The sequence below is a fragment of the Neolamprologus multifasciatus genome, chromosome 22 (assembly GCF_963576455.1).
Source record: "Neolamprologus multifasciatus chromosome 22, fNeoMul1.2, whole genome shotgun sequence".
Taxonomy (NCBI): Eukaryota; Metazoa; Chordata; class Actinopteri; order Cichliformes; family Cichlidae; genus Neolamprologus; species Neolamprologus multifasciatus.
The window spans coordinates 35,257,544-35,270,017 of NC_140459.1; the positions used below are offsets into that span (position 1 = coordinate 35,257,544).

At 45.8% G+C, this 12,474-nt stretch overlaps 1 protein-coding gene across 1 annotated transcript; it reads left to right on the plus strand.

The window, feature by feature from the left end:
• Positions 1-181: 181 nt before the first annotated feature.
• vps45 (vacuolar protein sorting 45 homolog) lies at positions 182-10,637 on the plus strand. Its single transcript, XM_085148698.1, has 16 exons — positions 182-303; positions 454-716; positions 830-964; positions 1,051-1,111; positions 1,502-1,581; positions 2,442-2,510; positions 2,591-2,728; positions 3,083-3,193; positions 3,382-3,516; positions 3,719-3,832; positions 5,998-6,165; positions 6,297-6,455; positions 8,919-9,026; positions 9,251-9,372; positions 9,442-9,573; positions 10,278-10,637. Exons 2-16 carry the CDS (start codon positions 624-626, stop codon positions 10,363-10,365), a joined length of 1,713 nt encoding a protein of 570 aa, XP_085004824.1. The 5' UTR covers positions 182-303; positions 454-623; the 3' UTR covers positions 10,366-10,637.
• The last annotated feature ends 1,837 nt before the right edge of the window (positions 10,638-12,474 follow it).

Consider the following 12,474-nt stretch of genomic DNA (forward strand, 5'->3'; position numbering starts at 1 on the left):
CGACGATAAATACGCTCAGTTTAAGCACCACACTCTGCCACTTTAAGTAGAGTTCAGCGCTATGTCGGCACGCTAACAGTTGTGGCATGCTTATCTTTGGCATGCTAATGCTAAGCTAATTATTAGCAACGCAGAATTAATCAGTTTGGGACTGTTTTTATTTACAGAGTCTATAAACTCTGATTAAAGACATGAACCGCGACCATCAAAGGCTCTAATGTAACAGCTCCGGCATCTACCTAAACTTTCCAGCCCAAAGTGTTAGGATGGTGTGGCGATTTCTAACACAACAACCAACAAAATGTAAAAAGAAATCAGTAAATATATTTATGTGCAAATAATATACATGTTAACGAAGACTAGTATTTGTTGTTGCTGTTGTTTGTGGTATAAATAAAGCATTTCACGAGTGGAATTGTGTAATTTACGTTTTTCCATTTTAAAATCTGTCAGAACGCGATGACGCAAGCAGAGTGCGTGCGGCACGTGACGTCGGGGACCCGGAAGGAAGTTTGCTCCAGTGTTGTTATAGCAGCTCCGCGGTAAAGAGACGAAAAAACCCTCTCTGCAGCCGCTGCTCTTTGTTTATTTGTTTTTGTTTGTGGTCTCTGAGTGTCGCCATCATGAATGTGACGCTCGCGGTGAAGCAGTACATCTCCAAGATGATCGAGATCAGCGGGCCCGGGATGAAGGTGCTGCTCATGGACAAGGAGACGGTGAGGACCGACCCAGGACTGTTAGCGGTGCTGGTGCTCAGCAGTGTTTACAGCAACGTTACTGTGTCTGATGGTGTGTGTGTGTGTGTGTGTGTGTGTGTGTGTGTGTTCAGACCAGTATAGTGAGCGTGGTGTACACTCAGTCTGAGATCCTGCAGAAGGAGGTTTACCTGTTTGAGCGGATTGACTCTCAGAACAGGGATAACATGAAGCACCTTAAAGCCATCTGCTTCTTGCGGCCCACCAAGGTACAAACCGCCCTCTGAGTAACTCTGTGTGTGTCTGTGTGTGAGGTAACACCATCTGCAACTGTGTGTTTGTGTGCTTGCTGCAGGAGAACGTGGAGCACCTGATCCAGGAGCTGAGGAGGCCCAAGTACAGTGTCTACTTCATCTGTAAGTTTGGGCTGGAGTGAGAGGAGAACAGGGTTGCTGGTTTGGCACTCGTCGTCCTCGGACAGTTCAAACATAGTTCGGAAGCTAAGATACACAACTGAGTTTAGCTTTGCTGCAGAATCCTAGAGATCAGCGATCTTATCAGAAAATTCGTTATACACATTGGAGAGGGGCTGCTAAAAGTGAATCCTGCTGCTTTTAATGACGCCAGTCTGATTAAACAGGGTGACACTGTCATCACATGTGAGGTGTGGACGTGTCAGCTGAACAGACATCAGAGATTTCTTCTCTGGAGTTTGGTTTGGGGCAGAAGTTTGTTTGTACCTGAAGTCCATCAACTGACTGCTCTGTGTATGTGTGTGTGTGTGTGTGTGTGTGTGTGTGTTTCAGACTTCAGCAACGTGATCAGTAAGAGTGAGATCAAGGCCTTGGCTGAGGCCGATGAACAGGAAGTGGTGGCTGAAGTCCAGGTGAGTGTGAGGACCTCCGAGGAAGCGTGGCGGTTTAATATTTCTACATGATGTAAGATCTCTGTCAGTCATGGCGACTCATTTTCAGCTGAACTTGACTCAAAATACATCTTAACAACATTAATATAATGATATTAGTCCAGGGTCTTTTTCTGTCTTCACCTCCTTGTTGCAGAGAGAGGTCAGCTGATGCTGCAGGGTTAAATCTTTGTGTCGTCTTGTTTCATTAACCAACATGAATCCTGTGAGCTCGACCGTTTGCTTCGTTGGGTTCTTTTCAACTAATTATGAGGTTTGAGTCAAAGGAGCAGCTGAGAGTGAGATCAGGAGCAGAAAAACAGCTGCTGGTGTTTCCATCTGATCAGGGAACAGTGAACGGCTGCACGTTTGTGATTTTCAGGCTGGATCCAGTTAACCGTGATTCATGTCTGACATGTGGAAACCTTCGATCTGTGGACAGATCATTATTTCACTGATTAAATGTTTCCTCTAATAATGCAATAAATGCTTGTTTATGATCAGAGTTTAAGTTGAAGAGCTGCATTCAGCTGTTCCTCTGTGACGGCTTCATTTGATGACATCAGTAACACGTAACAACATGCTGCGGTTATGAATGTAATATGAAAGAATATCTTACTATTAACATCAGTTTGGTCTGCATGACCATCAGTGCTACATCATCATCTCTCCAAGTGTCAGGTGACATGCTGACAGTCACAGATGGAGGAGGAGCTTACTATGGCGGTGTGTGTGTGTGTGTGTGTGTGTGTGTGTGTGTGTGCGTGCACATGTGTGTGTGTGTGTGTGCGTGTGTCTGTGTGTGTGCGTGTGTCTGCGTGTGTCTGTGTGTGTGTGTGCAGGAGTTCTACGGAGACTTCATTGCTGTGAATCCTCACCTGTTCTCCTTGAACCTGCAGGGAGTCACTCGGGTAAGAACCACACGGCCCTCAGCTGTCAGAGCTCCGCCCTAAACAGCTCCACACGCTCACATCACCTGTGTGTGTTTTAGGGGCGGAGCTGGGAACCCTCGATGTTGGCACGCTGCACTCAGGGACTGACCTCCGTCCTGCTTGCTCTGAAGAAATGTCCGATGATCCGCTACCAGCTGTCCTCAGACATGTCCAAGCGGCTCGCGGAGAGCGTCAAGGTGTCCACAGCAACGTCATCATGCACGTCATCACACACGTCATCGCACACGACCTCACACACGACCTCACACACGTCATCGCACACGACCTCACACACGTCATCGCACACGACATCACACACGTCATCACACACGACATCACACACGTCATCACACACATCATCACTGAAAAGTGCTTTTAATGCCACTACAGGTTATTTTGTGTCCTGTTGGCTGCTCAAAGATGACGTCAGCTCTGAGCTGTAACTTGAGCACTTTGGTTAAAACACTTGAGCCTCAGCTGTTAACACTTTTACTCACGTAGTACTCTGAGTAGTACTTTTATTCTTCAGTATTTGATTTGTTTGTTGTCAGCAAATCATCACGAAGGAGTACGAGCTGTTTGACTTCAGGAAGACTGAAGTTCCTCCTCTGCTGCTGATCCTGGACCGCAGCGACGATGCCATCACGCCGCTGCTCAATCAGGTGACCGGTCGCTGTGACATCGATGAGGAAATGAATTAGAGGAAATCATTTTGCACTTTTAATAACTCTGTCATCTTTCACATCCTCTGCAGCTCATTGTCACTTTAATTTGATGGCAAATCATAAATCCACTGGTTGTGTGTCTGTGTGAAGTGCGTGCGTGTTTACGAGCTTTCGCTGTGTTGCAGTGGACCTACCAGGCGATGGTCCACGAGCTGCTCGGCCTCAACAACAACAGGATCGACCTGTCCAGAGTCCCCGGGGTCAGCAAAGACCTGAGAGAGGTGGTCCTGTCAGCGGAGAACGACGAGTTCTACGCCAACGTGAGTCTCACACATCTGCTCACATCTGTCAGCATCTGTCAGCATCTGTGCTCAGCGTTAATAGGATAGAAGTGAGTGACAGGAACACGCTGCACTCGTCATGTTGGGAGGTTTCTAGCAGACTGTAGAAATGTGATGTTTCAGCTGCCCCTCCAGGTTACCATGGTAACTGTCACTAACCTCGCTCTCTCCTCCTCGTTAGAACCTGTACCTGAACTTTGGAGAGATTGGCACCAACATAAAGAACCTGATGGAGGATTTCCAAAAGAAAAAGCCAAAGGAACAGCAGAAGCTGGAGTCCATCTCAGACATGAAGGTCAGGCAGGGCTCAGCTTGTTTACTGATACAAGTTTAAAGGTTTTACTACATGAACTTTGACCCCAGCGCTGGAGATGTGAGTTCCTCTGCAGTCCAGAGGCTTCAGCAGGGAGTCCCCTCAGACTCCTGTGTTAACATGCAGAAATAATCGTGTTTACAGCCTGATACACAACTGGTTCGGCCTCTGTAGTTAATTTCCCGTCATAGCAACTGCTGACAAATGTTGGAATGCTCCCTCTGGAATGGAGGATGGAGGTCGCCACAAGCAAGAGGTGATGGGGAGGTGGAGCGTGAATCGGGCCAGCGACTTGGTGCAGTGTCAGCACTAGTGTGGGCGTTGTATTGGACTGTCGTGGTGAAGAGAGGTGGCCAAAGGTCTTGATTTACCAGTCCACCTCCAGCCCTCAGCTGTGGTCATGGAATCTGGAATGAGTTTGAGCTCAGCCTCACAGATCGAGTAACTCAAACCTCCAGATGGCGTGGAGCTGCTTCTCTTGTGTGTTAAGAGGAGCCAGCTGAGGTGGTTTGGGTATCTGATTAGGACGCCTCCATGGCACCTTCCATTGGAGGCGTTCTGGGCACAGGGAGGAGATCCCAGGGTAGACACAAGAACCCTGGACTAGCCTCGGAAGGCCTCGTATCTCCCAGGAGGGAAGGTGTGAGGCGGGGGGAGGATGTCTGTAACAACCTGCTTACCCACCATGACTTCAGAAGAGGATCTCCAAAAGTTGATTCTGTTCATCTGGACGTAGTGTTTGTGGGAGAAACGTTTCATCATCATCAGGTGACGTCTTCAGTCTCAGCTGCAGGTTTCAATCTTATAAACATACATTTGCATAATGACTGAAACCAGCCCACTGAAGGAACAATGGGCTGGAGGTCAGTTCCTTAATCTTAATTATTAAGATTACAGGTCAGTGGACACTGTTTCAGTGATGAGGATGTAACATCCTGGACAGGGAGGAACGCTGGTTTGAGGGCGGAGTCAAGGAGGGAAAGACTCCCCAACTCCAACTCCCCAACTCCATGTTAATGGTGCTCATGGTTGTTGATCAATAGTCATGAGAATCTGCATAATTAAGATGAAGGAACTGACCTCCAGCCCATTGTTCCTTCAGTGGGCTGGTTTCAGTCATTATGCAAATGTCCTGATTATAAGATTGAAACCTGCAGCTGAGACTGAAGACGTCACCTGATGATGAAACGTTTCTCCCACAAACGCTACGTCCAGATGAACAGAGTCAACTTCTGGAGATTTACTTACCTGGATGATTGAGCATCAAGACATTCAGAAGAGGATGGACGGATGAAATTGAATGGATAACAACCGTAAGGCTTAACGATTGCGTTGTTGGGGCCCAAAAACGTGCATTTCCTAACTTGTGATTTGGAGTCTCCTGTATGTAAGACTTTTATCTGTACTCATCACCCAGTGAGTCGCTGAGGTTGATGTATTTAAAAAGTTATCAGGACCAACAGGGTGGATGAGCTGTGACCCGAGGTCCCTAAATCTGGTTTTATGGACAACAGATGTGTCCGTCTGTGCACGAAGTCAGACAGCAGAGGAGTTTTCCCGAGATGCGCTCGGCAGCCCTCCTGACTGCTGGTTGTTGGAATCAGATGACGTGAGCAAGTGCTGGGTATTGATTGGCTGACAAATGGGCCGGAGCAGGGAGAGCTCCCATCGCTTTAGCGGGATCACACTCCTCAGCCTCTACGCCAGGGTGATGGAGAGGAGAGCCCATCTGTTAGCCGAACCTTGGATTCAGGAGGAACAATGTGCTTTTCCTCCTGGTCATGAACGCTGGACGAGCTTATATGAGTGTCCGTTCTTCCTTCCCACTGTCGCCAAAGTGCTGCTCATAGGGGGTCATATGATTGTTGGGTTTTCTCTCTATGTAATATTGTAGGGTCTAGCTTACAGTATGAAGTGCTCTGAGGCGACTGTTGTTTTTGTAATGTGACGCTTTATAAATAAAATATAATTAAACTGAGTGTTGGGCGTGTCCGTGGGAAGAGGGCTCAGCCAGACCCAGGAAGGACTTCTGTGCTCAGACTGCTGGACCTGGAGGAGCAGAACACAGATGGAAGGAAAACTTATATATTTAAATATTTTTATATTTATTTAAAAAACGTTGATGTGTCCTGTGTCACCCTCTGTAGGCGTTTGTAGATAACTACCCCCAGTTTAAGAAGATGTCGGGGACCGTGTCCAAACACGTGACGGTGGTGGGCGAGCTGTCCCGGCTAGTGTCGGAGCGGCAGCTGATGGAGGTGTCGGAGGTGGAGCAGGAGTTGGCGTGTCAGAACGACCACTCGAGCGCTCAGCAGGTGAATGTCAGCTGCTCCTGAGCTTCACGGGGTTTATGAATGTGTCATAAATGAAGGTCATTCTGGATGTGTTGACTTCCTGTTTTCCTGCTTGTTTGGGTCAGGGGCCATAACACAATGTCTTCTTTCAGAATGTGCGGCGACTGCTGCAAAATCCACGCGTGTCTGAGCTGGACGCCGTCCGCCTCGTCATGCTCTACGCTCTGAGGTACGAGCGCCACAGCAGCAGCATCCTGTCATCTCTGATGGACGAGCTGAGCAGAAGAGGAGTGTCTGAGCGTCACCGCAGGGTAACACACAGCTCTCCAAATGCTCGTGCTAGGATCTTACTTGACAAAGCTTCGGTCTACAGAGCGGCCTGTCTGCTTTCTCCCTCACTTCCTGTCATTTTTATCGAGCCACTAGTGCAGCAACCTGACCAAACGTGGATATTAAAGGCGTTCATTATGCTGACGATGTGTTTAGGAACTCACGAACCTCGCGTATAAAGACGCTCACACTTATAAGTTCTCATCCATGTCACATGTTCTGTCTCTGAATTGTAATCTTCAAAATACCAGCAGTCAGGTAACGTCGGATATCCAGGTATGAATGTTTCCACCAGGCTCTCAGACCTGGTTGATCGTATTGCTTCATCGTCCTCTCCTGGAGCCAGAACAAGCTTTATGTGTTCAAGTAAAGATCTCTCTGCCCTTCATGAGCTCCAGTATTAAGCATCATTTAAAAGCCACAAACAGCCCGCTGACAGCCTGGTGGGTGAGTGCTACAACAATCAGGTCACATAAAGAAAACATTTTTCATTGAAAAGGGATAAAAAAAGATGTTTGTTTCATTTAAAGAAGTTGTAAATTTCTAGAATATCAGCAGCTGCAATCGATCATACAGGGAACTGGATGGAGAAATACCTACCTGGGGAACAAAATGTTGAAATGTGTGCCCCCAGAGGGTTAACAAACATGTCTGAGCTATTTTTAAATTGATGAGCCAGTTTTCCTCCCAACTGTAACGTAGGAGCGAAATCTTTCCATCAATCCAAACATCTGGACACGAATATGCTGAAACGTCTTCACAATGACACGTCGGACTGCTTCCCTCGGGGGCGGAGGACTGCTGTGTGGGTGGGGGGGGCCTGGGTGCTCGCACACAGTCATACAACACATAACTCGCACACAGGATGTACGGCCATTCACACGGCTTTCGTGGCTGTACTGCGCAGCAGCCCCTCCCCTCCTTTTTAATTGAACTGGGACTACTGGGGGGTCCACAGCTCGACTAACATGTCCAGTGTTGCTGTTTTCACAGCTGTTACAATAAAGTTTAATGTCCATTTAAAAAAGTTGAGTTAGCTGTTAGCATGACTCGACTCGCTAGTTTCTCTGTAAAGATGATGATTAAAATGTAGACCTGTGCTAAAACCTGAGCCTGGGACAGACAGATGTGCACAGGGATGAGGTTGAGGCTTCAGTTGTTCTCAAGGAAAGTTCAAGTTCAAAGACCCCGACAGGCAGAGACCAAAACCTCTGAGATATTCCATCGTATCGTACCGTTGCTGTGTGGTTTGCTCTGATAATAAGTCTTAATGAGCCCAGGAGTCACTGCTGTCTGAAGCATTCAAACACAGAGTGTCTGTGACGTGTGGAGGTTAAAACGTGCTTTTTCATTCACAGTGCTGATTTAAAAACCTGGCACAGCTGAGCATTAGGGCTGCAACGATACTCGTATCGACATTGAACCGTTCGATACAGTGCTTTCGGTTCGGTATGCATATGTATCGAACAATACAACATTTTTAATTTATTTTATCAACTTTCCTTCTGACGATGCTGTCTGTGTTGAGCGCTCAGTGGATCTGCGTTCGACTACTCTGCCTAGGCTGCACTGTCGAGCACAGATTCACTGAGTGCAGCGCAAGCTAGCAAGACAGAAGCTAAGCTCGTTGCAACATGGCAAATTGAACCTCCCCCACCCTCATTCAGATCTGACGTTTGGAACTATTTTGGTTTTCATGTGACGTATGACCCTGAAGGTAAGCGCGTCATGGACTAAAGTAAAACAGTATGTTGGATGTGCCAGCAATGCTCAATTACATTGGTGGGAACTAGCTCGTTAGCGCAGTTAGCTCGTTAACGTGTTGGCCGTCCAGCCCCACACACGGGGCGATCCGCGGTAGCTCGTTAACGGAGATTTGCCGTGTTGTGGCGTTAACGTCATTTCAGATTAACGCTGACAGCACTAGTGGGAACACAACGAATATGACTGCACATTTACTCCGACATCATCCTCGTGCAAAGACAAGTGGAAGCAGACAAAAACAACAAGCAGCATGCTACAAACTTTACCCGAGTCATTTAGACAGCCGTTAGCACATGATTCTCCTTATGGGGACCTGATATGTTTAATATGCTGCTGAGAATATAGCCCAGAAGAAGCGTATAGTAGAGCTTTTATTTTGGAAAGAGCCATTTCTCTGTAATAAACTCTCTTTTCCAAAGATGAGGGATTTCTCCATCAGATAGATTTATTTTTTATTACTTTGTTGTTTCAGCAACATTAAATTTAAAAACTGTACTTTTGAGTTAAAATATATATTTATAATTTTAATAAATGACAAATTAAAAAGGCGTGAACATTTTTTGTATCGAACCGTGAATTTTGTGTATCGCTGCACCCCTACTGAGCATGATGGCTGAAAAGATGAGGGGCCGTGTTGTGTGAGAGCAGTGAAGCTCATGCTTTCCCTCCTCTTCGCTCAGATGGTTCAGGCTGTGGTGGAGTATGGTGGGAAGAGAATCAGAGGAAGTGACCTCATCACACCCACAGACGCCGTCTCCATCACCAAACAGTTCTTCAAAGGACTAAAGGTACAAACAAACACACGACACAACCTCTTCAGCACAAAAGGTTTGTGTTAACTGTCGTCATTGTTATTTGATGAATCAGGTTTAAAGTGTTGACTCCATGATCTCACCTGCACTTTTAAAAGTACAGTGTTTTTGTGTGTGTGCGTGCGTGCGTGCGTGCGTGCGTGCGTGCGTGCGTGCGTGTGTGTGTGTGTGTGCGTGTGTGTGTGTGTGTGTGTTGTCAGGGTGTGGAGAACGTGTACACTCAGCATCAGCCTCTGCTTCACGACACGCTGGACCAGATGATCAAAGGTCGACTCAAGGACAGCCAGTTTCCTTACCTGGGAGCCAGCAGCCTCAGAGACAGGTAGCGCTCACCTGAGAGACTCGCAGACACAGAGAGGAGACGCTGACATGATTCACACCTGTGTTTCAGGCCTCAGGACATCCTGGTGTTTATGATCGGTGGGGCCACGTATGAAGAAGCTCTGACTGTTTACAATCTGAACCGCAGCACGCCTGGAGTCCGGATCGTGCTGGGAGGAAGCAACATCCACAACACCAAGAGGTCACACACACACACTCACACACACAGACACACTCACACTCAAATATAGACACAAAGACCATTTGACCATGTGACAGTTATAACCTTCGTAAAAACAGAGGCCTCACTCACTCTGTACTGTTGGTTCGACTCGTGTTGATAAAGGTCAGCCGCTCCAGTCAAACAGATGAAGGCTCAGCACTCAGTTTGGTTTTCTGCGTCACTAACAGTTTGTTTGCAGATAACAAGAGGGCAGCAGCTGAAAGGCTGAGATTCTTTGAGTAAAACCAAAAGGAAAAAGGACCCATAATCCATCCCTGAGGAACTCCAAATTCATTTTAGCAGGGTGCAGCGTATTTCCATTATAAGGAAGAATCTTAACGAATCGTCGATTCATAGACGTCACGCTGTCACGTTGTGCAGGCTGAGAACATCAGAAACATCCAGACTTGTTGGTTTTTAGCTTGAGTTAAATTCAAAGGTTATTTCTTCATGTTCACAGCTTTAGTTCATCCTGGAAGTTTGAAAACGATATTTAGGCCAAAGAATTCACGGTAAATGAACCATGTGAATCTACTTCCACAGTAATCCAAACGTCTGTGGGGAAATAAGAGCTCGCCACAAGTGACGCCATCGTCAGCATTATCCTAAAAACGATGTTTTCACTTTTTATTACTTTCTCCACTTCAGCTGTCTTTACCTCCATCTGTATCTTTGTCCATCAGCTTTCTGGAGGAAGTGATGTCAGCGACAGGTCACAGCGGCAGCAGCAGCCGAGCACATGGAGGTGGTTTCCATAGCAGCAGGCGCTAAGCACAGACTTCTTCCTCTCCTCAGCTCTTGTGTGATGAGCAGCATCGTTCCCTCCGTCTGTGTTTGTTTGAAATGTTGGACACTTCTGTGAGCGGACATCATCAGACCGTCCCTGTGAAACACCTCTGATCAATAACTGTAACAGCAGAGCTGATCAATAACTGTAACAGCTGATCAGCTCTGCCGCTGCACGGCTCAGACTGGACTCTGCTTTAGTGTCGCTTTAAAATAAAAGATGTGAATAAAGAAGATATTGTCTTTTAAAATGAAAAGATTTCAAATGTTTTCCTCTTCCTGTGTCCTCAGCCTCACACTGTTACCTGAAATCACCTGTGGGCCTCCACTGTGGCGCCTCAGCCACTGACACAAAAATGAGAGGCAGAAAATTCATGTAAAGGCTGACAGACTACACGCTCGTCTGACATCACTGGTCTGCAGCCAGCTGAGTGCTCAGACTGTCTGCAGACGTCACACATTCACAGCTTTGCTCTCATACAGTGTTTGACCTTCAAACGCCCTGATCGTAGCTCCTCTGTTTACCTGTAAATATCAGACTAACCTCGTTGGACCATCGTTAACGCTGCTGCACTTACGTTTTGTGGAGTGTCCTTTAAAGAGTCTGTGTGGCTGACTGTGGTTGTTCAAGTTTCAAAGCACTAATAAATAAAAATGTTCACACAAACAGTGTGTCTCTGACGTTGGACTTGGATCTTCAGTGTCTCCTTAGACAGATCTCAGTGGTTCTGTTGAGACTCTGAGCACCACACCAAACACAAGGAGCCTGATGAGGGTTCAGGCACCAGGATGCCTCCCAGGTTAGGTGGGAGGAGGCCGGACGCACCCAGGAGCTGCAGCAGAACAGAGCTCCTGTGACCTACAGCACATGTCTCTCTACTATCAAATAGGTAGTGATGGGTCCAGCAACACTGACGCACCGACGCATGTATCGGTGCGTGCGTCGCTTTAAGGAAAAGTCACGTGATCGATCGATCATTGCCAACGCGCCAAACTTTTTTTTTTTTTTCTCCCATCATTTATTTAGACAATTGAACAACAAACATACATAGTAATGTAGAATATAGAAAGGGTATGAAAAATTCCACAGCTTGCAGTGTCTTGAACAAGTTACGTATACAAGTACGTAAACAAAAAGGTATACTTTAGAAGAAAACAGATAAACAAAATAACTGAAAAAAAAAGAAAAAGGGAAGTGCTCAAGGTATAAATAAACAACACGTAAGTCAAGTGAAATTATACATTTGACACAGCTCTAGTGTTTTACATGCTTTGGAGTTAGTACTGTTCTTAAGATTCTCCAGATAAATGGAAAACAAGGCTTTAAAGGCAAATATGTTTGGACGCTGTTGAGAAAATTTTGTACAATGTATGTGAAATTTGGCAAAAATAATCAGAAGATTAATAATATATTTTTTCCCTGGATTTATTTTATCGGTATGTGAGAGTCCAAATAGAATATGTTGAAACTTCAGTTTACATGAGGAATCAATTTTGGTGTTTATAAAATTATTTAGATCAATCCAAAATACATGTGTATAAGTGCATTCCCAAAATAAATGACATATTGTCTCCTCTGCATTGCTGCAAAAAGTACAAAGAGTATCAATACTTTTTTTAAATTTAACCAGATATGTCTTTACCGGATAACATCTATGGATCAACTTAAGAGTAACTTCTCTTATCTTATTAGTAATAATAAATTTCCTTGATAGAATCCAAGTGTTTTTCCAGTCTATATCATTGTAAATATTGTTCCAGTAGCCAACGCGCCAAACTGTGTTTAAAAACAAATATCACAGTGACAACATGTAAACAAAAAGCTCTAAGTTCTCTGCAGCTGTCAGTAAGACGGCACAAACAGCTTGGACAGATTCAGGATATTCAGGGATTATATCCACTTCCAGAATAGTCCATGTGCTCTGTTCTCATTTTCTCGTCCCGATGAATCAGTCTGCAAAGCTGCACACCAGAGCAAAGATTGGGGTGGGCTGAAACTGAACAACCTTTGTTTTGTTTCCACAAAGTGCTTTTCCAATGTTTTCCTTATTCATGTATCCTATTTGTAGTGATGGGTAGATGAGGCCTCGTTTC